The sequence below is a fragment of the Lepeophtheirus salmonis genome, chromosome 3 (genome assembly GCF_016086655.4).
Source record: "Lepeophtheirus salmonis chromosome 3, UVic_Lsal_1.4, whole genome shotgun sequence".
Classification (NCBI taxonomy): Eukaryota; Metazoa; Arthropoda; class Copepoda; order Siphonostomatoida; family Caligidae; genus Lepeophtheirus; species Lepeophtheirus salmonis.
Genome location: NC_052133.2, coordinates 12169062 through 12195380, shown reverse-complemented (window position 1 = coordinate 12195380; position 26319 = coordinate 12169062). Strand labels below are relative to the sequence as shown.

At 33.7% G+C, this 26319-nt stretch overlaps 5 protein-coding genes and 1 long non-coding RNA gene across 10 annotated transcripts; 3 read left to right on the top strand and 3 right to left on the bottom strand.

The window, feature by feature from the left end:
- Positions 1 to 463: 463 nt before the first annotated feature.
- On the bottom strand, positions 464 to 3267 carry LOC121114139 (uncharacterized). Its single transcript, XM_040708005.2, has 2 exons — positions 2799 to 3267; positions 464 to 2737 (listed from the first exon to the last, which is right to left on the bottom strand). The coding sequence occupies exons 1-2, from the start codon at positions 3118 to 3120 to the stop codon at positions 759 to 761; spliced, it is 2301 nt and encodes a 766-aa protein (XP_040563939.1). The 5' UTR covers positions 3121 to 3267; the 3' UTR covers positions 464 to 758.
- A 208-nt stretch (positions 3268 to 3475) lies between these two features.
- LOC121114141 (SET domain-containing protein SmydA-8-like) lies at positions 3476 to 15058 on the top strand. The gene is made up of 5 exons (XM_040708011.2): positions 3476 to 4942; positions 13202 to 13422; positions 13472 to 13626; positions 13701 to 13969; positions 14160 to 15058. The coding sequence occupies exons 1-5, from the start codon at positions 4564 to 4566 to the stop codon at positions 14690 to 14692; spliced, it is 1557 nt and encodes a 518-aa protein (XP_040563945.1). The 5' UTR covers positions 3476 to 4563; the 3' UTR covers positions 14693 to 15058.
- On the top strand, positions 14924 to 18190 carry LOC121114140 (uncharacterized). Of its 5 annotated transcripts, none has more exons than XM_071887023.1 (6): positions 14924 to 15061; positions 15118 to 15463; positions 15524 to 15779; positions 16145 to 16339; positions 16410 to 17068; positions 17124 to 18190. In XM_071887023.1, the coding sequence occupies exons 1-6, from the start codon at positions 15036 to 15038 to the stop codon at positions 17181 to 17183; spliced, it is 1542 nt and encodes a 513-aa protein (XP_071743124.1). In that variant the 5' UTR covers positions 14924 to 15035; the 3' UTR covers positions 17184 to 18190. The 5 variants fall into 5 exon arrangements, with proteins under 5 accessions (XP_071743124.1, XP_040563942.1, XP_040563944.1 ...); XM_040708008.2 differs by having other exon boundaries at positions 17120 to 18190; XM_040708010.2 differs by having other exon boundaries at positions 15518 to 15779.
- On the bottom strand, positions 18124 to 19500 carry Nprl2 (Nitrogen permease regulator-like 2). Its single transcript, XM_040708012.2, has 2 exons — positions 18853 to 19500; positions 18124 to 18792 (listed from the first exon to the last, which is right to left on the bottom strand). Exons 1-2 carry the CDS (start codon positions 19498 to 19500, stop codon positions 18205 to 18207), a joined length of 1236 nt encoding a protein of 411 aa, XP_040563946.1. The 3' UTR covers positions 18124 to 18204.
- On the bottom strand, positions 19501 to 20982 carry MED11 (mediator complex subunit 11). Its single transcript, XM_040708013.2, has 2 exons — positions 19802 to 20982; positions 19501 to 19728 (listed from the first exon to the last, which is right to left on the bottom strand). Exons 1-2 carry the CDS (start codon positions 20093 to 20095, stop codon positions 19501 to 19503), a joined length of 522 nt encoding a protein of 173 aa, XP_040563947.1. The 5' UTR covers positions 20096 to 20982.
- A 1165-nt stretch (positions 20983 to 22147) lies between these two features.
- LOC139904917 (uncharacterized) lies at positions 22148 to 22845 on the top strand. Its single transcript, XR_011779201.1, has 2 exons — positions 22148 to 22640; positions 22690 to 22845. It is a non-coding gene; the product is annotated as an uncharacterized lncRNA (long non-coding RNA).
- Positions 22846 to 26319: the final 3474 nt, after the last annotated feature.

Genomic DNA, 26319 nt, shown 5'->3' with positions numbered 1-26319 from the left:
TAACTCCTCGTTGAGATGCATTCTATCCGATGACTATATTACAACTAATTGTGATTCTTGAAGTGTCTTCAGCATTTTGATTTGATTTTATATTTACGTGATTTTCAAGATTGTATTCAAATAAGTAGTCTTTTATATCAATAAGCTAATGTGAGTAATTACATAAATTTGAAATTATGTTGTGCATGACGTTCTTTGCTCAAATCCCTTTTAAAATTAACTTTTATTCAAACTACATTAACTTTATCCAAAAATATTTAGGGATACGAGTTTAAAAAAGTCTACCCTAATGTAAATAATATTTAGTCATAGTGTAAATAACAATTATTTGAAGTGATTTATGACTCACTTTTTATCAAAATATTAGTAAAGAGCTGATCTTTGTTACGAATAAAGAAATTAAGTCATGTTCCAATGGACTCATGACAAAGAAAGAACTATAAGGATTGAGGTTTTTGTGAGGTTATGGTTTGTATTCACTTTATTAGACTGACTATCAATATATATGTTGAACATATACAAATAATACAAATTTTTAAGAAAAGTATCTTATTAGAAAAAATAAAATGGATTGAATACACGTAATGGGACTTAAAACAGAATGAATCTAATTTATCAAAAAATAAAACAATTAAATTATATATATATATATATATATGATTATATATAAATTATGTATATTGAAGTTAATAGTAGTTAGCTCGGAAGGATAATACTTGAAGTAGTAAGTAGAGAGAGTAATAAGTGCGAAGAACATATTACTTGAGACTTGAGAGAGATGTATGAGACCGCATGATTTTGTAGCCTTTCCAATATATATAGTCCTGAACTGGTGGTGTATTACCCCTACTGGACATAGGGATATAACCATCAGCACTATAGGAAGAGCAACCACTATTTCTTTTAAACTCATCTAACTCGTCCTCGTCTTCATACTCAAATAATCCACTCTGACGACGAAGGACTGCCTCACCAATGCTCTCAAACTTTTGACGACAATGCTTATTTCGCCTTTTGCCACTATATTCCAGTAATATATAGAAGCTTTGAACAATGGAATCAAAGTTCGGCCTCAAGGTTGGATTATCATTCCAGCAAGAGGAAATAAGGGTACGAAAGGATTTGGGAGCCAAGTTGGGAAGATTCAATCGCTTCCCAGACTTTAAAAATCCTCCAATCTCACCCAAAGCTATCTCTTCATATGGTTTTTTACCAAGTGTAAACATCTCATACAAGGTTATTCCAAGTGACCAAACGTCTGAGTAATGTGTTGGAACATATGGAAAATCCAAAAAGTTCTGATGGAGAAAAAATTCAACCGGCATCCATGCTACGGGAATGGGTTTCATTCGTTCCTCTTCTGATGCTTGGAAAATGTTAGAGAATTCGATATCTGTAAGAGATTTGATATTGTCACTTGAGTCATCAGACAATGAAGCCAGTCCAAAATCGGATATTTTAACCACGTCTGAACGAGAAAGTAAAACATTTCTCAGGGCTAAATCTCCGTGAATAATATTACGGGATTCTAAAAATTTCATTCCTTTAGCAATTTGATTAGCCCATTTCAAGAGGCGTCGAGTATTAAAAAGCATGGAATCTCCTTGTCCTATCTTTTCATAAACTCCATCATCCTCGCTGAAAGAGGCCAAACGACGACTTGATCGTAATTTAATAGATCTTGGTAAAGAGTTGGAGGACTTGGAAATTCCAGGGTTGCTTGCATAGTATGTTTTATCTGAGATCAATTCTTGTGTTTTTACATCTAATTCATCAATGTAGCTTGAGCGATTCTCGATAATAAATTCCAACAAACTTCCCTTATGGCAAAATTCAAGGATGATTAGTTCTAGATCTCGATTATAGCCTAAAAGTTTAATTATATTCTCATTATCACTCGCTTTGATTAAAATATCAACTTCATTGTTAAGAATTCGTTTTTTCAATTTTGATAGGTTACTTTCTTGGTTCCGATCTCTTTCTGCAGTTTTAACGGCAACGAATCTATCCATTTCATCTCTTACAAGAAAAACTCTTCCGTAGAATCCTCTTCCAAGTTCTCGTATGAGTGTGGACAAATTCCAATTCCACCTATCGTTAACAAAATTACAAAATGTACGATTTTCGGATTTCCTTCTTCCGCCCTCGTAAAAAACGTCGGTCATTTCAGTAGCAGTAGAGGAACGCGTATCATCATATTCTGGGTCTTGTTTGGCAGTAACAATCGGAGGAGGAACAGGGCTTGGTTTCTTTAGACCTCCCCATGATCCAATTACAAAGCAAGTCATCATGAGTAATAGAACCATAAAGCCACTTCCTGCCAAAAGTGCAAAAATAATTATTGATTCCTTCCTTTCAAATTTATCCATGATCCTAGGTGCTCCCCATGAAAAATCTTCCAATGCCTTTCCAAAACGTCTTGATGAATTGATTCTGGGAGGTTCCTCCACTACTTTTGGACTACACACTTCAAAATCCTCATCTCTACCATCCACACAATCTGATATGCCGTCACATATCCGCGAGGAATCTCTTTCGAGACACAGGGATTTCTCTTCACCACTATTTAGTCCCCTACGATTTGGAATTTTTTGAGAGGGTTCCATATAGCAAAAACAATTGGCACAGTCTGTCATACGAACATCAGAACTGTCTCGCTCAAATGGTGTAAGACATCCTCTATATAAGCGATGAAAGCAATATGCCTCATCCTTTCCATCCGGACAGTTGTCTTCCCCTATAAACAAATTAAAACTTTGAAGTAGAAACCTATTTCTTTTCTTACTGCCCACTCTTACCATTACATAATTGACTGAAAGGAATACAAATAGAGGAGTGATCCTCGGGGCAACGAAGACGTCCCTCTTTTCGAGAACACTCCAACTCTTGACAAAGCTCGGGATTTTCATCCTCTCCACCATTTCTGCAATCTTTCACTCCATTGCATAGATCCTCTTTCTCAACACATTTTTTATCATTGGGACAGGCATAGCCTGAGTTGGGACAAGGGGTGGGGAAATATTCAAATATCCTCAAACTTGTATCAGGATCAATCCAAAGAGAATACACAAAACAAATTTGAAGCAAAATATAAGGAAATCCTCTCGGGAGTAACTTCATTTGGAAATTGATTAATGAGAAGCACACAGTAAATATTGGAGGTCTACTTCCACATCCCAGATCAAATGATTAATATTGAATATACAAGACACCAAATGATAACGTTTTCTTTCTACTACTGAAGAATTCTGTAGAAGAAAAGATTTTTGTATGAATCATGCAGTATTTTTCATATTACAAGAAGAATAGAAGGATTGCACGTCCGACACTCTAGATCGCACGCCCACGATCCTATTTTCTACATGGGATTTTATGACACTCATGCGCAGACAATATTACAAAATACTTTAAATACTCAATACAGGCTTAATTTTCTACATTATTTTTGTGGGCCCCTCTCGTCATTATGAACTTTAGTTCTTTCAAAACCATTGAATCAAGCTCATCAGCTCATTTTTCTTTTTCTTCAGACATTACCGCCTTTTCATTCAAATTTAGTTACGTCATCATTATTTTGTTGACTATATTATATTATTATTATTTATTCAATATCAATTTATAACCTTTCCACCCCCCCCCCTAATTTGACCTCATATCTAATATTGCAATATTTATAACGAAAACAACGTCAATGAAGCGTAGAGGCTTACTCCAATTAATAAAGCGTCGACTGGCTCTTAGGAACATGAATAATATAATTTTTTATTCTGTACTTTCCCCAAAAGGGAGGTAGATATAAGACAAGACTTTAAAAAAATACGCATTTTTTTAAGGAAATGATTACATAAGTCTGCATTTACGAATAATTTCATCTATTGCATAATTAGTCTAAATGTTTGAGGCGAAAATAATTTTTAATTGGGGAAAAAACCATATCATGAGAGGTTGCGCGAAGTAGTATGTATTAAGTTCCGTTAGTACACACCCATTAATAATTTCCTGACTCATTTTACATCTGGGCTTATATTCATTCACAAACAGGACCTTGCGAGTTAGTATTTGACAGTTGTTGTGTGTGCCTCTTTTATATAATATATATATTATTGATGTTAGAAAGTTCTCTGTTCGTATGCTCTGAGTCTTTGTTCCCCCTCTTATAATTGTCAGAGAAATACATTGTCAAGAGATGTAGTTCTATTTTAGAATTTACTCAACTGAGAGCAATGTACTGTGTTTGACATCAAAGCTCTGTGCATAACTGCGTCATGAATTGCAGGGAAAATACCAAGAGCCAATTTTATTTACATATAATATCATTATTTGGAATCGGACATTCAAAAGATAATTATAATAATTCACTTAATGAAAGCATTTCTTAATACTTTAAAGTCATACCTTATAGTAGCTGACTTTTATAGTAGGACAAAATACATTTGGAAAGCATCCCATACTATTTTAAATTAATCTCATTGCATGTAAAGTAAGCAGAAGAAACAGTGACAGGGTTTTTTAAAAGATATAAGCGAGTAGTATAATAATATCCACCTTCAATCATAATATATAATGCCGTGCTTTTTGTGCAATTCTCCAGAGTCCCCTCTGGTTTGCCCCCATTGTGCATCATCATCATCGTCCGTGGAGGCATGTTCCAATGATCACTTAAAGGTTCATTATTCTCCAAAGTCCATAAAGAAGGGTAAAGAGACGGAGTCATGCTCTTCCTTCAAGATAGGAACGAAGCCACATATTGGGAATGTCATGCTTGCATCAAAAGACATACGTGCCGGGGATGTTGTATTTATTGAGAGGCCTGCTGTATGGGGTCCCGATAGTAAAAGTCGTCCTGTGTGTCTAAATTGTTTGGAGAATAAATCATCTAATCAATTAGAAGCGGAAAGATATTTCTGCTCCAAGTGCGGTTTTCCGGTCTGCAACGAGGAATGTGAGTGAGCTTTTTTTTTTGTTTTTTGTGCCTTTCTACTACTTATAAATAAAATACGTACATTTTATACTTTTTTTCGCTATATCTTACAATTAATAAAACAAAGTATTACATAATGTATTTAATGGAAGAGTTATAATAACTAAGGGGAAATGTAAAAAGTACTTTAATACGATGCACGTACTTGTCACTAGTGTTGTGTCAGTCCTTATTTATTCGGCCCAGTCCAGTCCAGGCTTAAACTCATTCCTATATGTCCTTTGGACTGCTCCTTAAGATCGATGATCCTTCGGACTGTCAGTACATGAACTGATCAAAAAAGAAGAAATACATTTGGGAGACCTCATCAAGGACTGAAATTTATAAGTTTTAGGAGTTATAACTGAACTGGAACGGACTGAGACTGAACTGGACTGGACTGTAGTCTTCAGTCCTAAATAGGGGAGGACAGATGCATGTCCTCTTTCCCTCCAGATTTTATTTAATCCCAAATATACCCACTTTGTAGAGTAACTATAATTCTAGAACGCTAAAAAACCCTCCTCAGATCAGTTTAAATATCTTATCTGCGCCCCTATACTCAATAGAGCAAAATTTATCAAACTTTATCGGTCACGTAACTTTCTTTGGTTCAAAAATTTCCTGGGGAACTCCAGATTCTAATAACTGTATATGTTTATGAAATAAAAATAGCTCAAAAATAAAATCTGCGGAACTTATTTATAGAGCGTTTTCAAGTGATGTCATTATTCTGGAAGATATACAAAACCTTGTTCCTATCTTTATAATAGTTTAGGTTTTTTTCTTCATTTTTAAAGTAATTAGATATATGCGTAAGAGACCAACTTCAATTTTGCTATATTTTAATTCAATACAAATTGGGACCTTGGGATGAAAAAAAACAAACATATTTGGATTACAAGATATTTTTTTTATTTTTTTTAATATTATTTCTAACTTTTTATCATTTACAAAAATTATAATTTTCCAAATTTTCCCACCCCCATCTCGTACGTCTATGAATATAAGTCTAAAACTCCTCTAAATTGTGTTTTTTAACTTCTGAATTTTATCATTAAAACTGACCCAAAGTTGTTTTTAATATTAGAGATTATATAGAGTATTTTAATTGACGTCATGAATTGCATTATAATTAAATAATCATATTGGCCGTTCAAAGTTGATATTTTTACTACTTAAAATAAATAAATTTCCATTAAATCTTGATAAAAGTGGATCAAATGGCTTTAATAGTAAAAAAAAAAAAAGATTTAACATCTGCTATTCAAATGATAAACACTGATATTTGAATTAAATCAAAGTAATACGTACTATAAATGGGTAGATTTTGACAAAAAAAAAAGAAATCTCCATTAGAGACGAGAAAAATATAGTATTTTTTCCATTGTAATAGTTAATTTTTACTGCATTTTTGAAATAAGATTGTTTAACGATATAATAATATATTTTTAATGGATATTAAGATCAGATACAAAATAAGACTAATGGTATAACATTTTTATAGACTGCAAGGTTTAAGTCCTTTTATTTGTTGGCATTATTTTGTCATCCAAAAGGAACTCTTACGAAGACTTAGGCAAGGGGACAAATAGGGTGAGTTCTCTTGGCAAATGAATGTTTAAATAAATGAGATAGATTCCAAAGTATAAAGTTTCAGTTAAACGAGAGCTTTATTATATATATATATATATCTATATCTTGATATGTTCAAATAGAGTAAGAATTGCATTATATACTAAACACCACCCTCCTTTTGGACCTTCCTCAAAAACATTATTCTCAAAATGAGTATAAACAAATAGAACCACAAATAAAGCCCACAAAATAGTAAATAAAACTCCTCCATGACCTTTCAAATAGACATTATAATTTTAAACCAATCACCGACGAGAAAGAAAACACTTACCTTCTACTCAGTGTCCACTCTTTCTCTTGGAGTCCTTTAGTTCGCTAGTTTCCTTAATATTAATGAAAAAAAAGGTTTTCATTCTTATAAAACTTGTTTGATTAGGCCCCAAAAATGACTGACATCAGGTGAAAATGCTCTATACAAAGTATGTACGCAAATTAGCGTTGGATCGGTCCTAGGACTGTATGCCTAATAGTTATAGAACTCCTACCCTGTCCTTTTTACCCCTAAGTATTTCACTCCCTCCCCAGTATTTTAAATAAATAGCAACCTAACATTCAGTCTTTTAAATCAAAGATGGGCAACTTCCATAATAAGTCACCACGCATTTCAAATAACTGGATATGATAGACGCTACAAATGATTCCAAATTAGAACACATATTATATTTTTTTTTTTTCTATGTGTATTGCACCAAGTTACAACTATTTTCTGCATATAAATGTATTTTACATGTCTTTAATAAGCAACAAAGGTACTCTTCTTCCCATTTTGGTTAAAAAGTCTGTTTTTCTCGGTCAATTTTTCTCTTTTTGCACTCAAAGTAGCACATTTTGACATGGAAGATGAAGGAAGTCCGGTTGATCAAGAGCCGCAAATTAATTATTGAACCTTCTCAAGAATAAGCGTCGTACTGTAAACTTCTTTAGCTGACAAGAAGGAGAAGGTCCCCATGTTATACACAAGTAAGGTTCTGGTCTCAGTCATGACGTTAGGGGTAATCGGGTCGAATGGGATGTTGCCGATCTTCTTCAACCAAAAAAAGTGGGTCAGCGCTGAAAAGTACTGCAAGAAGCAGAAGGACAAAGTCATCGCGTGGATGAAATCCAACGATGGGGACAACGGATTCACCTTTCAGCAGGACTCAGCCCCACTCACAAGGACAAGAAGACTTTCTACTTGCTCAAGGAGGAAAACGTCGACTTCTGGTGCCCGCAGACTTGGTCTCTAACTCTCCCGATTTGAACCCTATGGACTATTTCTTTAGGGATAGTTATAGAGGCAAACCTGTTCGAGGCGCACATGAAGTTTGGCAGACTGAAAGAAATCGATCGTGAAGTACAAGGCCAAGGTTAATCCAGCACACGTCGTCTAACCCTGCTCCTTCTTCCGGACCCTCCTCGTCCAGGTCATCACCGCCAACGGCTGATACATTGAATAACCCTTTCTCCATTGATGGATGAACAAATTTTGTACAAAAAAAATTATGTATAATTAAAATATCAGGAGTTATAGCACATTAAAAAATGTCCTAATTTATCTACACCTCCATTTATATGAAGTAAACCTTATTTATATAAATGATTATAAAACGGTATTGATAATTTTTGGAGCTAAGCCCCGTCCCTCTCCCAAAGGATTCAGGGTAGCAATGTACCTGGTTAGTAGTATAGACTTATTTTTAAACTCAATCCATTTTGCGTTTTAAATAAATTGCATTCAAATCCACTAAACTAGTTAAAATAACGAGGGAAATGAAATTGAATATGTTTGAGAGCCTAATTTGATAAGATAAGCTAATTAATTATAGATTTGTGATTTAAAAATCGAAAATTTAACATAGAACCTTTTCGAAACCATAAATTGTTAGGACTTTTTCCGATCATACTTGAAAATTCAAGCCAAAGCTTTTTATCCATAATTACCAACCAATTGGTCGGGGGATCTCTTTGGTTCGAATTCATAGATCTGCGGAAAAAAAAAACATAGTCATTTTCCTAAAGGATTAACAATTCCATTCCATTCAATTAGTATTCCTGAGAAGAGGAAAATATTAGATGAACGGAGAGTGGCTCGTGAAAAGAGGTTGGTAATAATTAATACATTAATAGGAGGAATCACCAAACCTATCGACAAAGCCTTCAAACATGAATTATTTATTACGTATTCTTGATTACAATCCCTAAAATATGTTCCTGATCAAAGAAAAAATCGAGTGTGAACCCATCGACTGAAAGTCCCGGCCTTAACAAAGGAAATAAGTTTGTTTTTGTTCAAACTTGTTTGTTTTTTTTTAAATTATCATAATTTTTTATTTATTTATTCCCTTTACTTAGCGTAGTCCCCATAACACTTTCCAGACCATCAAGAATTAGTCGATAATTAAAATAACTCACAAACTAAAGAACAGATTGCCATAAAATTTTGACAGGTGCCCTTTGAAGTTTGTTACTAACTGAAAATGAGGTGAATTTAAAATAAAAAAAAGCGTCATCTATGTGTGAAACCCAGGACTTTTTAGTCCATGTGTTATATATGTTTTTAAAAAAATCCAAAAATTACTTTTTATTAGAAAAATTACATTAAAAAAAAAAATTCAAAAATCCATGACTATTCACAAAAAACTAATTTTTTTGGATATAATTTCTAAATTCCATAGCTAGTCTCAGAAAAATAAATTTTCTGAAAAAAATTTCAAAAATCCATATCTATTCTCCAAGAAGTTCAAAAATCCACTGTTGTTTACAAAAAAATAATTTTTTTTGAAAAAATAAATTGAATTTCAAATATTACATTTTTTAGAAAAAACTAAAAATTCTTGAACTTTTTTGAGAGGGAGCTACAGCTTAATTAAGCCAATGATATGACTAATCAATAATTTAAAGGTATTGAAATTCGTCACAATATAAATATATTTTATATTTAATGTTATCGATTAGTATTCATTATTTATTTAGTCATATAATCGACTTAATGATGTTACATAGTGTTCTAGACGTTTATTGATTGAACTCAAATTAGCTCTTATCAACCTGGGAAACATTTTCTATTACTTATTCTTGAAGAATAGTCAAACAGTTGGGAATAAGTAGGGCCATAGATACGGGAGGATGTTGGATGGGGGATGGCGAGTATGAACATGGATATTTCAGTCGGAAAAATGAGATGTCAGAAATGTCAGTTGGAAAATTTGATGTTTGACATGCATTGGTTACCTAAAAATATGTATTTTCTAAAAAAAAAAAAAAGGGTCATTTATTCCTTTCTAAGAAAGCTGGAACTATTTTCTTTAAAAAAAAAAAAATAGGGAGCGTCACTATTCCTATGGACTAACTACCAGCTGATTTTGGACTCTTTTTCGTTTTTTGTTGTTGTAGGATTGGTCTTAGGACTGATTCCCTAATCTTTTTTACCATACAACGGTCCTATGGACTGCTATGTCGGTCCTTCAGTCTTAGCTTTTTTTTTTTCTTCACTCATAGCTAGGTTTGAATAAGATAAAAAAGAAGACAATAATTAATGATAGCTAGAACGTATAATAATATGTTCGAGAGACATACCTCTTGATTTAAACTTATGGTATTTTGTCTCTTTTATGAAAGGGCTTATGTTGAACAGCTAAAAGGAAATAGTGTGGCTCAAACTGTGCGAGCTCCCATGGGAATGGTATTGGGAGAGGAGTGAAGGGAGGGGGTGCAGGGCACCGTGTTTTGATAGTTTAATATATGTATATATATGGACATGGAGTTGAATAGATAACGTCTTTGTATAATTTATGAACAGGAGAAAGAAGCTACAAGCTATCATGGTCATGGATGGTTACATTAAATATAGTGGATGTGATGCCGAGATTCGATAAATCAGAAGTCGTCAACGTCTGGATTCTACAGGCAGAGCTGGACAAGTATCTTCTAAAGATAGAAGACATGACAGGAGTGGTTCAGTTGTTTCTGGATGGAAGAGCATTTTCATTATAAGATCAACTGACTGAGAATGAGAAAGAGATGCTTTAGAAATATTTAATTAACTCAAGAGTGCTTTCTCGCTCAACTCGTTTTCCGCCTACGATACAATTAGAGCTAGAAGATGTAGTCTGGGAGAGTTTATTGAGGTCTTCCTAGCAGAGAAGAAGAACCCAATGGGTTTGTCAGACACGTCCAAACTGGTATTTCTTGCTTTTATTTCGGGACTTCCCCCGATGTAAGTACGAGGATGAAGTCGATACCTGGGTTCCTAAACATGGGCCAATACCATCTGACAGAGATGGTAAGGGCCTTAACGAGCGTAATACGATGCTAGAGTTACGAGGAACAGACTACAGAGATCGGCATAGTAGCGAGGGCATAAATTTTGACATGATTTGAGTTTGGTGGCCCTCATCTGCGCAAAGAATGGCCTTCGAGGAGAAGATGCTTCGTATGTGGTGAAGGAGGGCACATGGCGCCAAGTTTTTGGAAGTCTGAAAGGAACAACGTAGCGTAGCGAAACGAAATGAGGACATTGTCCGCGCCAGCGACATCCTAAATGGTGAGCAAGGCTCTCTAATCCTAGAACTATAATTGAAAGCTGTGGGTAGGATGGTCTAGAGCCTCATCGATACGGGGTGCACCAAAACCATAACAGGGCAAGTGTCGTTGAAAAGATGTCCTTTCTATCAAAAAAGAAGAGAATGACAATAGGTTGTACCCTTATAGAATGTGTGGGGTGGGAACATAATATAAAAATAGAGATAGATGGAAGGACGTATAAGATGTATAGAGTATGAGAGGCTGGTGAACGGAGTCGACGTTGTGGGAGGATTCAAGGGACCAAAGTTCGGAGCATACTCACGAATCTTATTTAATTTAAGAATAAATGATTCGTGAATTGAATTAGAGTCAGAATATTCTTCCAAATCCAGCATTAATATTTTAAAAGGCTGAATTTAAGTTATATTTAAATTAAAAAATTGGATTAAAGAATTAATATACTTGATAAAATGATCTATTTAAAAATACTTTATTAAACTATTGACATCTCTAAATTGATATATTTATGATAATAAATTATTGCAATAAACATTTTAAAAAATACAATATTTGAAGTATACCTAACTATAACAATTTGAATGTTTTAGTCAACTATGTTTCTTTTTTTTTTGATGGCGTCAATTACTTCTTCACATCATCACTATATATATTTCAGCTCTATGATAATCACATCATTTCAGCTGTTGTATTTGCCATAATAGACCCATAAGGACCGGTCCTAGGACTGACAAATTTTATAAGACCCGGAATGATAGGACTGCTGTGTCATTTTAGTTTTTTAGACCGATCCAACGCTCGTTGAGAGGGATTTTTATTTATAAATAAATATCAAATTTTATTAAGGAACATATTTTGATATTTATGATGACTTTTGAGTTAATGGAGCTAAGCTCCATTAAATAAAGATCCTTATATATATTGTTCATATTTTTTTTATTTCAATAAATATATATTGATTGATTATTTGATGGAAAGACCAGAAGATTAACAGAATATCTGTTGTTATTTATCTCAAAAGTTTTTGAGTTAACTCTACTATAACGTCAATTTCGATTGATGCCCCTCTCTAATATGATGTAGATATTATAATATACTTACTTATTGGACACCCTATTTGATATGAAATCAATCAAATAGTTTTATGATTACTAAGCACATATCCCCGTGCCAAGATGAAGTCGGTATTTAAAAATATCGAACTAATGAGAGTGACTTTATAAAGAAACAATAATTAACATTATCCATCCATGTTCGTCCTAGATAAGGAAATATCTCTGTTTAAGCCAAATCAGTGTCTCAGGATAGCACGCACATTTTATTGTCTTGTAGGCATACATAACTGATGAATATATATAAGGGGATCCACTGAAAACAATAATCATATTATATGTACTTGCTGGTGATTCCATAACCAATAAGATGACAATTATATGTTTAAGTTCTCTAATTATGCTTCTTTGGAATATTTCCAAAGTATCAGGGATTTTTGTCGGTGCAGTGCCTCTAACAGGAGCTACAGTTATCTCTGCTAACTCTGGATTGGGACTCCTCGGACTTGCTGGTGCTAAAATAGTTGGAGGAACAACCGGGTTGGTCATTGGTGCCGTGGCTGCTCGTGCTGTGAGAGGATTACGGCAAAATCGACTCTTTCGTGGTAAAAGATATGCAATTAATCAATCTCTTATTAATGAGGAGGAATGTTTCAAACTGTTGATTTGCTCTCTTGGCGCCTTACCTCAGGAACTTTTATCAAAAGAGCATAAAGCTCTCATGAGTTTGTTCGATGTGAAAGAATCTTTACTTGACTATGATCCGCAGTCAGTAAAGACGCCTTTTAATCAAGCAGTTTATATCGGAGTTCAGAGTCGAGGACGAGCTGAGAATAACAGAATTTGTAAAGAGATTTACTCCAAATGTGGTGGAGTCATTGATATTCAATCACTTATCATAAACCCTGATCGCATCTAAATTATTTTATCGTTATAATTGATTAATTTGTATTTTATTTATGTACGTGAAATATACTTTGTAAATTAAAATAGGAAGATACTTAAAGTATGTCTCTTCAAATCTTTATAGGTGAAAATGGGATGTATCATGTTCAAGAATGTGATGCATTAGTTGAGAGTAAAGGTTCATCCATTCAGTTCCCTATGAACAAAAACTGTTTTGAGTACTCAGCTATTTTTCCACTTAGGATATTAAAATTAAAAAGTAAGGAGCCCGAGGTTTGGAGTCGTGTTAATCTATTGATGGATCATGTTGATGATTTGGAGAAGGATATGAAGAGTCTCTATGAGGTAGGATTATGAATTACAAATTCAAAGAGTTAATTAACTTTCATTTCAGAAAACAGTAGATTTCATCCTCGATTCGTGTAAATTGACTAAATACACACGAAGTGATATTTTAAGGGCTTTAGGCATTTTTAGAACAAATGGTGTCAATCAAGGCTTTTCACAGGGGTTCGGCCTGTATCCCACATTCTCTTTTATATCACATAGGTAATATGCAACCAAATATTCAAATCTAAGCTTTTCATTCTGTATTTATTCCCGTTCCCCTTCCTCAATTATAGTTGTTCACCTAATGCAAGGTTTCAAATATTCGAAAACCATTCTCTGGTACTCAGAGCTATTCAAAATATTCCGAAAGGTGAAGAAATAACCATTTCTTATCTCCCCATTTATCAAGCTACTTTTCGTAGAAGAATTAAAATTAAAAATAACTGGCTTTTTGATTGCTATTGCGAACGATGTAAGGATCCGTCAGAGTTTGGATCGAATCTTAGTGCGGTCAGTTGCAAGGAATGTATAACAGGCATCCTCTTACCCAAAATATCTACTGGTAATATAGTCTAAAGATCGTAATTTTCGGAATATAAGCCATGTTACCCTAGTATATGTAAGAATCCATGTACAAATGAGCCGCATCATTATTTAGTCTGTATACTTTATTGCATAACTTATATTCCTGAAATAACGATAATTAATTGAATGATAATTATATATGTACCTATTCTTTTTCATACATGTAGACATGAAGAGTGAATGGAAATGCTCAGAGTGTAAATATGAAGTCAGTTTTTCTTCACTATCCAATGTTATGCTCGTATTTGAACAAAATATGGAACTATTCCTGGATCATGATCCTTTAGAAATTCAATTTAAAATTGATTCTTGGACACAAACCCTTAATCCGAATAATTATCTGATTTTTCTGCTCAAACGCCGTCTTTTGGATGTACTTTGTACTAATGACAATTTTGAAACCCGGGAAGATTTGGAAAAAGTCCTACTTTTAGCGAGGGATATTTTGAAAATAGTTGACTTAATTGAGCCAGGACTCTCCACAACAAGAGGGCGTATTTTAAAACAGATACATAAGCCCTCTCTGAAACTTGCAAAAAATGATTTAATGGATGGTAAAATCAATTCTCAAGAATTTTTGCTCATAACTAAGGACATTATTAAGAACATGAAAACTGCTGTTAGATGTCTTGAAGAATTTAATTTGGAAGAATCCAATAAAATTTATGATAGAAAGTTAGTAAAACAATCTCAAATGTGAATCAAAATCTTCAGTCTGTTAAATGAATAATATATCATTTACATACTCCAAAAATCATAATCAAATATCCTAATATTTAATTACGTACTTTGTAGTTGAAATAAAATGTATTTTTTAGACTCCCATAGCAGTGGTTCCCAACCAGGATTATTAAAAATCTTAAACCATTAAGAATTTGGCTGAGCATATTTTATACGCAGCAAGATATTAAGTTACAAGGTTCCAGAGTGATGAAAAGATTGGGAATTGCTGGCATAGTATAGACAATTCTCAGAGGAAGAAATAATTTATGTATTTTACTCATGATTGTGTTGATTCCTGTCATTGACCTGTGGTGATTAAAATGTGTACAAACTTTCGACTTAACGAGTTGAGTTATAATTTTTGTTATTACAAAGCTAAACATTATTTATTCATTTATTTAGCTGGGGATTAGTAAGGGAAGAAGAGATTAGAAAGATGGGGGGTGATCCCGGAGTGGATTTAGTGACCTTAATTATTATCGTAGTTATGGTGTGTGTTGCCACATTTTCATGCACCATTTTCGGCCGATTCTGTTTTGATAAATATTGTCGGAGTCAAAGAATAAGAGGGAAAGTTTGCCCTCATGGAGGGGCTCCTGATTTACCTTGCGGGATTTGTGCTCGGTTAGCGGTGGATCTGGAATATTTTCCTTCGTGGAGACCCTATCATCCCTCCATGTATCCTAACGTTGCACCTTCTAATTTGAATTATGCTGCTTTGCTAGCTGCCGAAAGGCATAATACCTATGTAGGCTCCTTGATAAATACCTTGTCTTTAAACCATTTTTGTAAAAAAAATTAGTTACAGACGATAGGACACCACAACATACAAAATGGATCTCCTGGACCAACAGATTTAATGGAGTCGCAGAAAGAACTCCCAGGTCCGAATAATAACTCCTCCCCTTCTGTACCTTTGCCCATGAATGAAGAGTCTGGTACTTTTAAACGCCTCGGAATTAGACAATCCTTTAGTGGACGAAAGGATTTAAGTGGAATTGCAAGACAACTGGAGAACAAAAATTTAAGTCCAATTCAACAAACGCCACCAGATTCTCAATTTCGTAAGTCATCCATATCGTTTTTTATACATAGCAGAGTTTACCAACCAACGGAGTTAGCTCTCTGATTCGATATCCACGAGATGTATAATGCACAATGTACATCATTAATAATTATTATTCAATTTAGACAGTATACATTTATTACAGTCAAAAAAGTACGAAATAGGAAGCTAAAATCCGAGAAAAATTGGATTCTTTCAGACTCCTTTCGAATATGGATTTCCCCAATCTCCACTCCGAAATATTAGTGCAAACTTTTAAGATAAAATTTCATTTGCCGTTATTGTATATTTTTTTTTCTATTCTTAATTTTATTACATTTATTTTTTTCAATCCTTTTTTAACATTTTATTTTTCAAAAAAAGCTCATGACTTGTCCATTGCTGTCTCAAAAAAAAATCCAAATTCTCCATTACAAACAAGTCAGACATCCAGTTTTGGAAGCTTTAGACAACGACGGTCTAATTCCTTTCATCAAACCTCAGTCCAAAATGAAAACAGCAATAATCATAACATTAGTTCAATTACGGCAAAATCTTGTCGTTCCATTCCAATTCCAGGTAGATTTTCATTTATCAATCATTATTCATTGACTATGTTCACATGTATGTATTTGGCACAATTAATTAGGGATTAAAAAAATATTTACTCGACATGTCGGCTCATCTGATCTTACTAAGTCTCCCAGGTCAGAGGAGCCTATGATTAGGCCCTCACCGATTCGTAGACGTATTTATCAGTCGCCAGGAATTAAAACCTCGCCCGCAATGATGAAAAATCATTCTGCAATTTCTGCCAATTCGTCTTTGACTGCTCATACAACCATAGAAATGGAAAGCGAAAAAGAAATCGATGAAGTGGATGTCATTAAACATATTGGAGCTCCTGGAAATACGATCCCTCTTCCATTATCAGTTTGTGATCAGCGGAATATGAATATATCTGTTTCTGAAGAGGAAGAGGTATTTAAGCCGTCTCAATTGACTTCGATCGTAAAGCCGCCAAGACTTTCAGCAGGTGGAAAAATCCGTACATATCGGCATCGGAGTCTAAACGACAGTGGAGGATCTCGATTATTCTATGATAATAATTCTGTTACGACATCAGGGTTTCGCTTGAAGAGAGTTAAGTCATTGGAAGATGACAACTTAGCTCCTGGTCTTCCTCAAAATTATTGTTCTTATTGTGGTCAATGTCTTGTTGAACATTCTAAAAATCGTAATGGAGCTTGTTCTGAAGTCGAAAAGGATATAAATAAATATTCAAAGCCTTCTCTCGAGTTATTTCAGGTGAGTTAAATTGTAATTTAGAATACTCATAAGTTTTAAAATCATACCTAGCCAGCTGAAAACACGGACGAAGGAGAGAAGACTTCAAGCAATTCCCTGGGATCTCCAGGAATAAAAAGCATAATAGATTCTATCAATGCTGCAACCGCTAGAAGTAGTGGCATTAGTATCAAACAAAATAAGAATGATGAGCCACCCTCACCCACTAAGAAACAAAAACAAGGCTATGTTAATGTTCCGTTTTCAGAAGCTGCAAAGTTTTCCCTCGAATTGGAAAAAAGAGGACCTCTTCTCATCAGTGAAACCATGTTTAAAATACCAAAAAACAATACTAATCACACAAATAATAACTCTTCAAAGGCAAAATCTCCAAAAAGAAAATCATATGATGTAGAGAACTCAATCAAAAGTGTCAAATCCCCAATCAGAGCTAATAAAGAGAACAGATTAAGTATTTCGAATGGAGATTATAGTATAAATGTGGATGATTCAAGCATTTCCTTCTGAGTAAAGGATTTTATTTAGAAATCATTGTCCAGCAGTTCTTCATCTCTCTGAACAGCTATGGGCGACTTTTTTGGAATGATTGTTTTGTTAAGTCATTGTCCATGGCTTTTCAATACAATCAAATCAACTCAACTACACTTTTGAATGAGGACAAAATATGTATCTACAGTTTTTAATACAAGTAATCTTTAAGTTTAATTCATGTTCATTCCGTTCCATTCGCCTCTCCATTATTTCTAGCGCGTGTAAGATTGAATTAATTGATTTTGTGTTTTTTTTGTATTGTTGTACGAAAAGAAATCATATTCTTTTGGTACATCAATGCATGAATCTTATTGGAAAGAGTGTCGATTACAAAGTAATATGTGTAGAAATGAACGTTCTTAATATAAATATTTATATGTATAAAAGCTAATATGAGTAATAGGCTAATAACGTTCTTATTTTCTCAAAAATTATTAGGAAATAATTCTTGCTAAAATAATTTTGTAATAAGCTTTAATTGACATTAAGCTTTACATTTTGTTGTATGAATTATAAAAAAATTGTTATCATTTAATAAATTTTATTAAATCTTCTATATATCTTAATATAAAAATATATTTCTTACAAAAATCGTTGTTATATTATTATTTCCGTAGTATAAAAATTTGAGGATCAGATTCAAATTTATCTTCCAATTTGCGTGACGAAATGCCCATTTTTACTCCTATTTCGTCCAAATGTTTTTGCCCGTTGAATTCTTTATAGTAATCCTCTTTTCCTGAGATGTCATGCCCGCCTTCTTCGTCTTTAATAAATACGGGATATTTTTGTATTTTACGAAGGATCCCATTTAAGACGAGGAATTGTAGTAATTTTCTCTCACAAAAGCTTCTTTCTTGAAAAGATGAGAATCTGGAGACAACACTCTCCAGGGAGGAAGATCCCTGAGATAATTGGGCTACAAATTTATATATCATATTAAAAGCAGGAGGATTTTGAGCAGAGGGCAGAGCACAAGCTCGTACACAATCCTTCTGGAAATGTTTATCCTCTCTTAGCTTACGAAATTTAGGAGTTATTCCATAGTTATCCGAATAGGCTAAAATAGGGATCACTTTGGCAAAACCATAGTAGATTAGATTTACGACATCGCATTTGACAAGATGAGACTTGACACCCACAAGCTCAGCAATTCGTGCTATGTGATTAAAACCATCAATATACTTGAGCAGCTGGAAACATTGTTAATCACGTAGTATTTGAATAGAAAAATCCAAAATTCAAACACTTACCTCTCTTGTGGTCAAGTCCCATGCATCACGAGGGTATTTTGTCCAATCCACCAACAAAATAGGAACATCATAATCATGAACGACAGGTGGCTCAGGACTAAGCGAGGTAGGTGTTACTTTTAGGTTTAGCAATTGACTTGGCCCACCCGGAGCTCCAACATTAAGCATGCAACTCCCATGTTCATTGATGTTCTTTAGAATCTTTTTAATGATTTCGTGAATGAGAGGTGTGTTTTCTTCTCTGGAAACAAATTCACACTCCAGCTCCATATTGACAAGGCAATTATGAAGTTTCATAATGGCGGCTTCATATTGTACAGTTCGCGACCAGGAGTGACAAACAAAACACACATTGAATATAAAAATGTTTCTTTTATATTTCTTATCTTCTAAAATAATGGGATAGCCGGATATTTTATAGTTCAAGGCGTTTAGTGTAATTTTTTGCTGGGCCAAATCGGGTTTGGGTATTATGTAATTAGAGACGGAATCAAAGATGTCCCTTGTGAGAGTATCCTGCTCATCAACACTCGCCTGACAGCGAATTCTAGGTCCTAGCAAGTGATGAAATTCAGCGAGGAAAATGGCTCGAATCGGACCTTCTTCCCCACATCCTTCGTAAAGAGAGCTTGAAATGGGTGAATCCATTTATGATGACGGGGTTTGTTGCTGTTGGGGTGTTTGAGCAGGGGATCCTTGAGGCTGTACTTGCTGAGGAGTGGGTTGGGGTACTGAGAGTTGGAGTCTCTGTTGTTTGGCAGCGACTTGATGTGAGCCAAAGGTCTGCTTTTGCGCTTGCACGAGATGAGAAGTTTGATTTCGAGTTCGATCAAGGTCTGATATTCGACTGCGAGCGTGTTCCAGGCGATGCCAGGCCTGAAATAAGAATGAATAAAGAGAGTTATTAACTTATTTTACATAAAGAAGCCTTAAGCTCACGAAAACGTACGGTTTGGAGGATCTTTTGGGCAGGATACGAGGAGCCCTCGTGTGGATGACCCGTAGAGACTTGAGTGAGATACTTGATTTGTTCGGCGAGCTTTGATTCCACGGATTTAATGGAAGAGATGGTGGCTTGACAGAGCGTGTCCACTTGTTTCTGACTTGGGCGATCCTTTGAGATCTCCTGAAGAGCTCCTCCCGAATTCACCAAAATCCCAATGACGTCTTTCTCTATTTCGTCCAATAGCTCGATTCTTTCTCCAGGTGAGGCTCCAATCCCAGTCGAAGAGGAAGTGCTCATCTTTCTGCTAGCTCCCAAAAGCCTATACTACTTTTTATTCTTTTTTGTTGAACAAATAATACAAAACTACAATTTTCATGTTTTGAAAAAGGAAAACACGTCGGCCGGCCACTTTTTAGTGAATTCAGCGCCCCCTAGAGAGCGTTTTCTTCTGACGTCATATATCTGATCCTAAATTGTATTAAAAATATGTTATTAGTAATAACATATTTTTAATATGTAATAACTTATTACATATCGTTATACAATTTGATTTCCATAGTGTAGATAAAAATTAAGTATTACTATGGAAAAAAATTAGATATTTATCTCTAATTATCCTACTTTTCTCGTCCCTAATCGATACAAAAATGTACAAATGTAATCATTTGTTGGAATCTTCAGTACATGTTACTTTGATATAATAATTCAAATATCAATTTTTATAATTTGTATCATGTAGAATCCAACGGAAGTGCTAAATATTTCATTAACTTTCGTAAAGATTGATTGGAAATTCGTTTATTTTATGTACTAAAAATATCAACTTTTAGCACCCAAAATGGCGTCTCATTCATTTATGATGTAATTTATGACGTCATTGAAAACGCTCTATAGCAGTAATATACATTATACAATTGTTTATCAACTCAAATTGTTCCAGAGAATTGTTTTGCAACATCAATTTTTGTAATTGTTACAAGGAGGACCACCACCTTAAAAGCGGGAATATGAGCTAAAAAGTTAAGATTCACTACTTTAAATAATGATTATCCCTTTAATATTTGAAATACTGTTTTTCAACCTTTTCTAGTTAAGGAATTAGCTTTTAAGCTGTTATTTTAGTTAATAAAATACCGAGGCACTTCATCCCTTAAAAAATATGTTTTTAGTTAAAAATCAAACTTTGTAGCTTGAAAAATGACAATATTTTTTTTTTTTTTTTTCAAATCATGATAAAGTGGGTTAAAATTGTATTGTATCATATGTTTGTAACACCACACTAATTCAAAAAACATGGTATTCAAATAATACATAAAAAAAAAATTAAATGCAATGATATCCTTTTTCTTTAAAACTTGAATACATCCATAACACTATCCGACGGTTGGAGGAAATTATGTGACAACATCTTTTATTATAATTGAACAGTGCTAATTTTAAGGGGGGCGTAAGTACCCACTCCCCATTCTATTTAGATTTGGACAATTAAAAGTTGTTAATTACCTAAATACATTTTCAATTTAACTTGTGACTCGTGGCTGTAAAAAGGTTCAACACATTTTTTTCGGCTGGACCCAGCAAATTATGACACCAGCACCACTATGGAAATAAAATGTAGTATATTGCTATTGATTAAATTATTACAGTATACATATTTCAGATAACAAGACTACTCAGTTGGTGGTCCGAATTCGGACTTTTTGATTGTTGTAGTTGGACCCTAGAAGGAAGAATTATAGTTAACTACCACTAAGGTCCTGGTAATAGATTTCCAGACCTATGCATACTCGTACAATAGAACTTGTCTAAAGCGGCGTGAATATGGTGGTGTTTACTTATATTCATGGGTAAACAAAGTGACAGAGAATGGCGCTGTCTTCTGGAAAATAAGACAACTCCCCTTATTAAATAAAAAATATCCTGTATGTATGTTTGTCATATAGGTGGCGCTGACAAAATTATTTTGAATATTCGCTATTTTTAAAACAAGCTACAGACTGGGATATATATTTTTTTTACTTTGCTCGTGCCTTATTGGACCTTCCCTCATAATAGTTGAACACTCCTGTTCTTAGGGCTAGTTTTAGAAAAAAAAGGAAAGCTTGCACAGTGCAAATGTATCTTTAAGCCAGGCCTTGTTTACAACAAAACCGGGCCAGCCGGTCCTAGCATTCATTAAGGAATAAAATTGCTGTGATGTGAAATAATATAATATTATTAATTATAAATATATTATTTTTCAAAGAAATTAGTATAATAAAAAAGCGTAATCATATCCCAAATTAATAATAATTCGTTGGTTTCCATAGTAGTATTGTAATTACATTATTTAAGCTATACAAAATATAGGCTTCTTTGTAATATTGTTGATTCGTCTCCACTGCTTCAAAATAACAGTCCACAGAAATGTATGAGTGACAACAAGGAAAAGAGGTACAAGAACGAGAAGCATCGTACTCAATGCAACATCATGTTTCACCTGCTGCCTGATCCAAAGAGTATTGAACATCCATCCAAATAGATGAGCACAGCATAAAATGATGAAGACATAAAACACAAGCCAAATGAGTAAAAGTGTGGGCTTCCGCTTCCAAAGTCCAATTATAAGAAGCAAATTGACAACAAAACTTATAGACGATCCCAACATTTGTACCAAAATCCCACTGATACTAGCACCAAGTGATCTACAAAGTGTCCAGAATAGAAGGGAAGTACAAATGCGTAGTGAGTACTTATCGGGTAGCTCCGGATCAGATATTCGATTAACTAACAGAACAATGCATATTTGTATGCCAAAAAAGTCCAATATTAAAAATGCACTTCCAATTATTAAAGCCACGTTGTTCGTATCACAAATTTTATCAAATACATATTTTAACTTTTCTTTGTAGGTGGAGTCTGTAAATTCTTCGGCGTCAACGAAGGAGGACAAATCGTAGTCGTTTCTTCTTCTGGATGAAGGGAAAAAGTTATCTTCCCTCCGGGATAGAGCCATATTTTTATAAAGGTCTCAAGATTATTTGATAAACGAATTTTATTTTTTCCAATTACGTGTGCTTTTACTATTAGAAACCTTTGAAAGTAGCCTTGTATGTAAATATTATTTCCTTGAAAGTATAAACGACGAGGAAAACAAGGGTGGGTAAAATATATGCTAATTAATCACTGATAAAACTTACCAGAGACTCTTATAATATATTTTACTTAATATTCCACACCAACACACAACTTGTGCCTAGAAAGCTAGTACTTCAGTCTGGAAAGCAATGACGTTAACTTAATACTATTAGATGTCACCTGTGAACATCATGTGTACATATAAATAGTTATATATGTGTGTATATATCTTTGACTAAGTGTGTTGCCTATTGAATTCAAATTCTAAATAAGTCCAATCTACATACATACAAACAAAAACGCTCGTATAAGAACAAAAAAATCTCGGTTTATTGTACACAATCTATCACATATTTCATAATATTGATGAACAGTTCTTATTTTAACTACAATAGTTGTATCTCAATACTGTATCTATGTCCTATTCTTATTTGTGTAATTTGAGAATGAATAAATAAATACTATTATTGCTGGAGTTCCATTAAAGGATGTTATTTCTCATGATGTCATCATCATTCTATCATGAAAATTTGACATTTTGCTATAGAAAAACCTGATATAATTGAATTACAGTCTGGATCTACACCAGTAGGTCATAACAAGGCGGAAGAGGATAATTTAATATCTTTTAACTACACATACATTTGAGTTTTGATCAGTGATGCTGGATGTGTAAAATAATTCCTACCGGGATTTAAAAATAAAAGAAACTGAGAATCAACCTGGTAATTCCGACAATTTGAAGAATGTTTGGGAGGGGGAGAGCAGCTTAGCTGTCATGAGGTTTTATTAAATCAGCTGCAAGCAATCGTGAGAGGAAGGAAATAAACACAAATCCTTCTTCGTATATAATATAGGAAGAGTATATAGACTGGAATTACTTCGATATCGATCCTCACTTCTATTCGAAGTCCAATAATGGCTTACACTTATAGCTACCGAGCAAACCTTCATTGTTTTTCTTCGTCTCTCATGAGCACACGCACTAGCTAACTTATTAGTTATTACAAAAGAAAGGATCTGTGTGAAAATCAAGTAGTGTGATTAGAAAAGGAAACATGGTTGATACGTGAGCTCTTTCTTCTTTCGTTTTTTTTTTTTCATTATTTAATAAGTCGTGAGAGTGTTAACATCTCCCTCTAAAAGAAGAATTCTCGCCTATCTTTGGTCTAAATTTATTTTTAAATGCATGATAAAATAAGTGTATAGGATTTTAAATCTAATTTAAATGTAGAAGGTTCTCCTCTTTATAGCAATAATTCATTTTCTCCCTCAAAAATCATATAACAGACAGCTGATATTAACAATTGTCTTCTCCTCGCACTCTTACAAAAAGCCCATCTGCACTTATTACTTAGATGTTCTGTCTTCAAGAATTAAATAATAATGATAACAGCTTTGGAAACTAAAAAACCCTGATCAGATTGCCAAATAGAAAAAACCGCTCACGCTTTCTAGAACCTATTTTATACTTTTACACTTTTGTGGGATCAACTTTTGCCCCCTCCTCCCGTAGTGACATCCAAGAGTTATGTAAAAATATGACCTGCCGCCATGTAAAAATAAAAGAAACTGAAAAATGATGTGGTAACTCTGTCATTTTGAAGAATGTTTGGAGGAAGTCAGCGACGTTGTCATGAAGTTTAATTAAATTAGCTAGAAGCAGGTACTAGAAATCTTGGAAATAAACACAAATCTAGCAAAGACATATGCAGGAACTACTCCGATGTTCATCCTCAATTATAATCTGAGTCCTAAACTTACACATGTAACTTTTTCCCGTTTAGAGATTAGAAAAGAAAAAATGGTTGGTGCGCATGCGATTTTTTTAATTTTTGTTTATTCTTAAATAGATCGTTGTAGTATCGACATCTATTTTTAAACGGAAAATTCCAGCTTATCTTTGACGTATAAAAAATTGATATGTCTATGTAGTATATATGGTGTACATTTAAATATTACTATAATATTTTCCTGGCACTTCTCCTATTTATAGCTGTCATTCATTTATCCCAAAAAAAAAAAAAAAAAAAATAATAATAATAATATTCATATAACAGGCAGCTGATGTTATACGGTTCTTAATTCAGTAATACTATAATTCTCACTTCCACTCTCTCCATAAACCCACCCCATGAGAACCCTCACACATGATTACTTTATACTCTAATGTTCTTACTTCAAGATTGAAAAAATAATGATAATTGTTTTAAGAATAAAAAATCACTTTCCAGATTGGCAACTAGAAAATTTTTTCCCACACATTAAGGTAATATTTTATACAGCTCTAATTACAGCTACTTGCGTTAAATGGATATGGGAAGGAATTACAGTTAAATATATTTTAATAAGTTAACACAGTGTTAAGTTTTAACTTAACAACAAATTTTACACGGTATTTTGTTACCAGCTGTCGTTTTTTCTATTTCTTTCTCTCTTATTAGTGTTCTGGACAACGTTGATTGGTGGAATTAGATGGAGCTTTTGTTAAGGTGCTGCGAACAATATACAGTAAGAATTATTTTTTTTAAATTCCATAGTTGGGAAGAGTTGGCTAACTGATACTATTTGATTTTGGGTTTTGTTGTTTGTTTATTATTCGAAGGAAGGTTGCGAGGTACATAGGAGTTAAGACGGGTTCAATTGATGGAAAAGTCTTTGGATATTTCAACTATATCCTGAAATTTATCATACCTAGTGCTGATACTCGGCTCTGGACCAAATATTTTTATTGGTTCAGTCTTAAGTTATTTTTTCTAGATCATTATTCTTCGGTCTCACTTTATGGACCAACTTTTTTTAGTCTCACATTATGGAACAATTTTTCCCTGGTCCAATAAATTATGAGATACTTTTTTTTTTTTTTTTCAAGATCAATCGTCATTGATGTTTTTATTATATTAAACAAAGATCTTACATAGATTATAAATATCTGGATAACATGAAAATCAAAAAAGTACAGAATAATATGTTCTAGAACAAGTACTGTACAAAGAATCTATCCATCCATATGTGACAATATGAAATTTATAAAAATTAGAAATTTAGATATGCTTTTTAATTTGAAAATTGCTAAGACCTACGATCATTCTTAATCAATAAAACCGGATTAAGGGGACTTGTGTGTTCTCCAAGAGTTAGAAATAGAGGAAGATAAAGGGAATCGAAGGAATTTTCTTTTAACTTGATCATTCATCTCTAGAGATGCTCGAATTCGGAGATCCGTATTCCAGGAGGGACGACGAGTTGAAAGTTTCAACCAGCTATTTCTTTTTAAATTTCGTATGACGTCATTGTACCATATTCACAATTTGAAAACATACATAAGGTCATTGTACTGTGTTCACAATTTGAAAAAACATATGACGTCATAAACAATTTATATTAAAAATCGGTCTTTACCA

Excerpts from the sequence above, each read along its gene's own strand:
- LOC121114140 (XM_040708007.2), top strand. The coding sequence starts at position 15,036 with ATGTGTACAAACTTTCGACTTAACGA. Across the intron at positions 15,464-15,517 it reads CCGAAAGGCATAATACCTAT|TTACAGACGATAGGACACCA; the intron begins GTAGGCTCCTTG and ends AAAAAAAATTAG. Across the intron at positions 17,069-17,119 it reads CTTCTCTCGAGTTATTTCAG|CCAGCTGAAAACACGGACGA; the intron begins GTGAGTTAAATT and ends AATCATACCTAG.
- MED11 (XM_040708013.2), bottom strand. The coding sequence starts at position 20,095 with ATGAGCACTTCCTCTTCGACTGGGATTGGAGCCTCACCTGGAGAAAGA. Across the intron at positions 19,729-19,801 it reads CCCAAAAGATCCTCCAAACC|GCCTGGCATCGCCTGGAACA; the intron begins GTACGTTTTCGT and ends TTCTTATTTCAG.
- Nprl2 (XM_040708012.2), bottom strand. The coding sequence starts at position 19,500 with ATGGATTCACCCATTTCAAGCTCTCTTTACGAAGGATGTGGGGAAGAA. Across the intron at positions 18,793-18,852 it reads GGGACTTGACCACAAGAGAG|CTGCTCAAGTATATTGATGG; the intron begins GTAAGTGTTTGA and ends CAATGTTTCCAG.
- LOC121114139 (XM_040708005.2), bottom strand. The coding sequence starts at position 3,120 with ATGAAGTTACTCCCGAGAGGATTTCCTTATATTTTGCTTCAAATTTGT. Across the intron at positions 2,738-2,798 it reads TTTCAGTCAATTATGTAATG|GGGAAGACAACTGTCCGGAT; the intron begins GTAAGAGTGGGC and ends ATTTGTTTATAG.
- LOC121114141 (XM_040708011.2), top strand. The coding sequence starts at position 4,564 with ATGCCGTGCTTTTTGTGCAATTCTCCAGAGTCCCCTCTGGTTTGCCCC. Across the intron at positions 13,423-13,471 it reads ATATGAAGAGTCTCTATGAG|AAAACAGTAGATTTCATCCT; the intron begins GTAGGATTATGA and ends CTTTCATTTCAG. Across the intron at positions 13,627-13,700 it reads TTCTCTTTTATATCACATAG|TTGTTCACCTAATGCAAGGT; the intron begins GTAATATGCAAC and ends CCTCAATTATAG.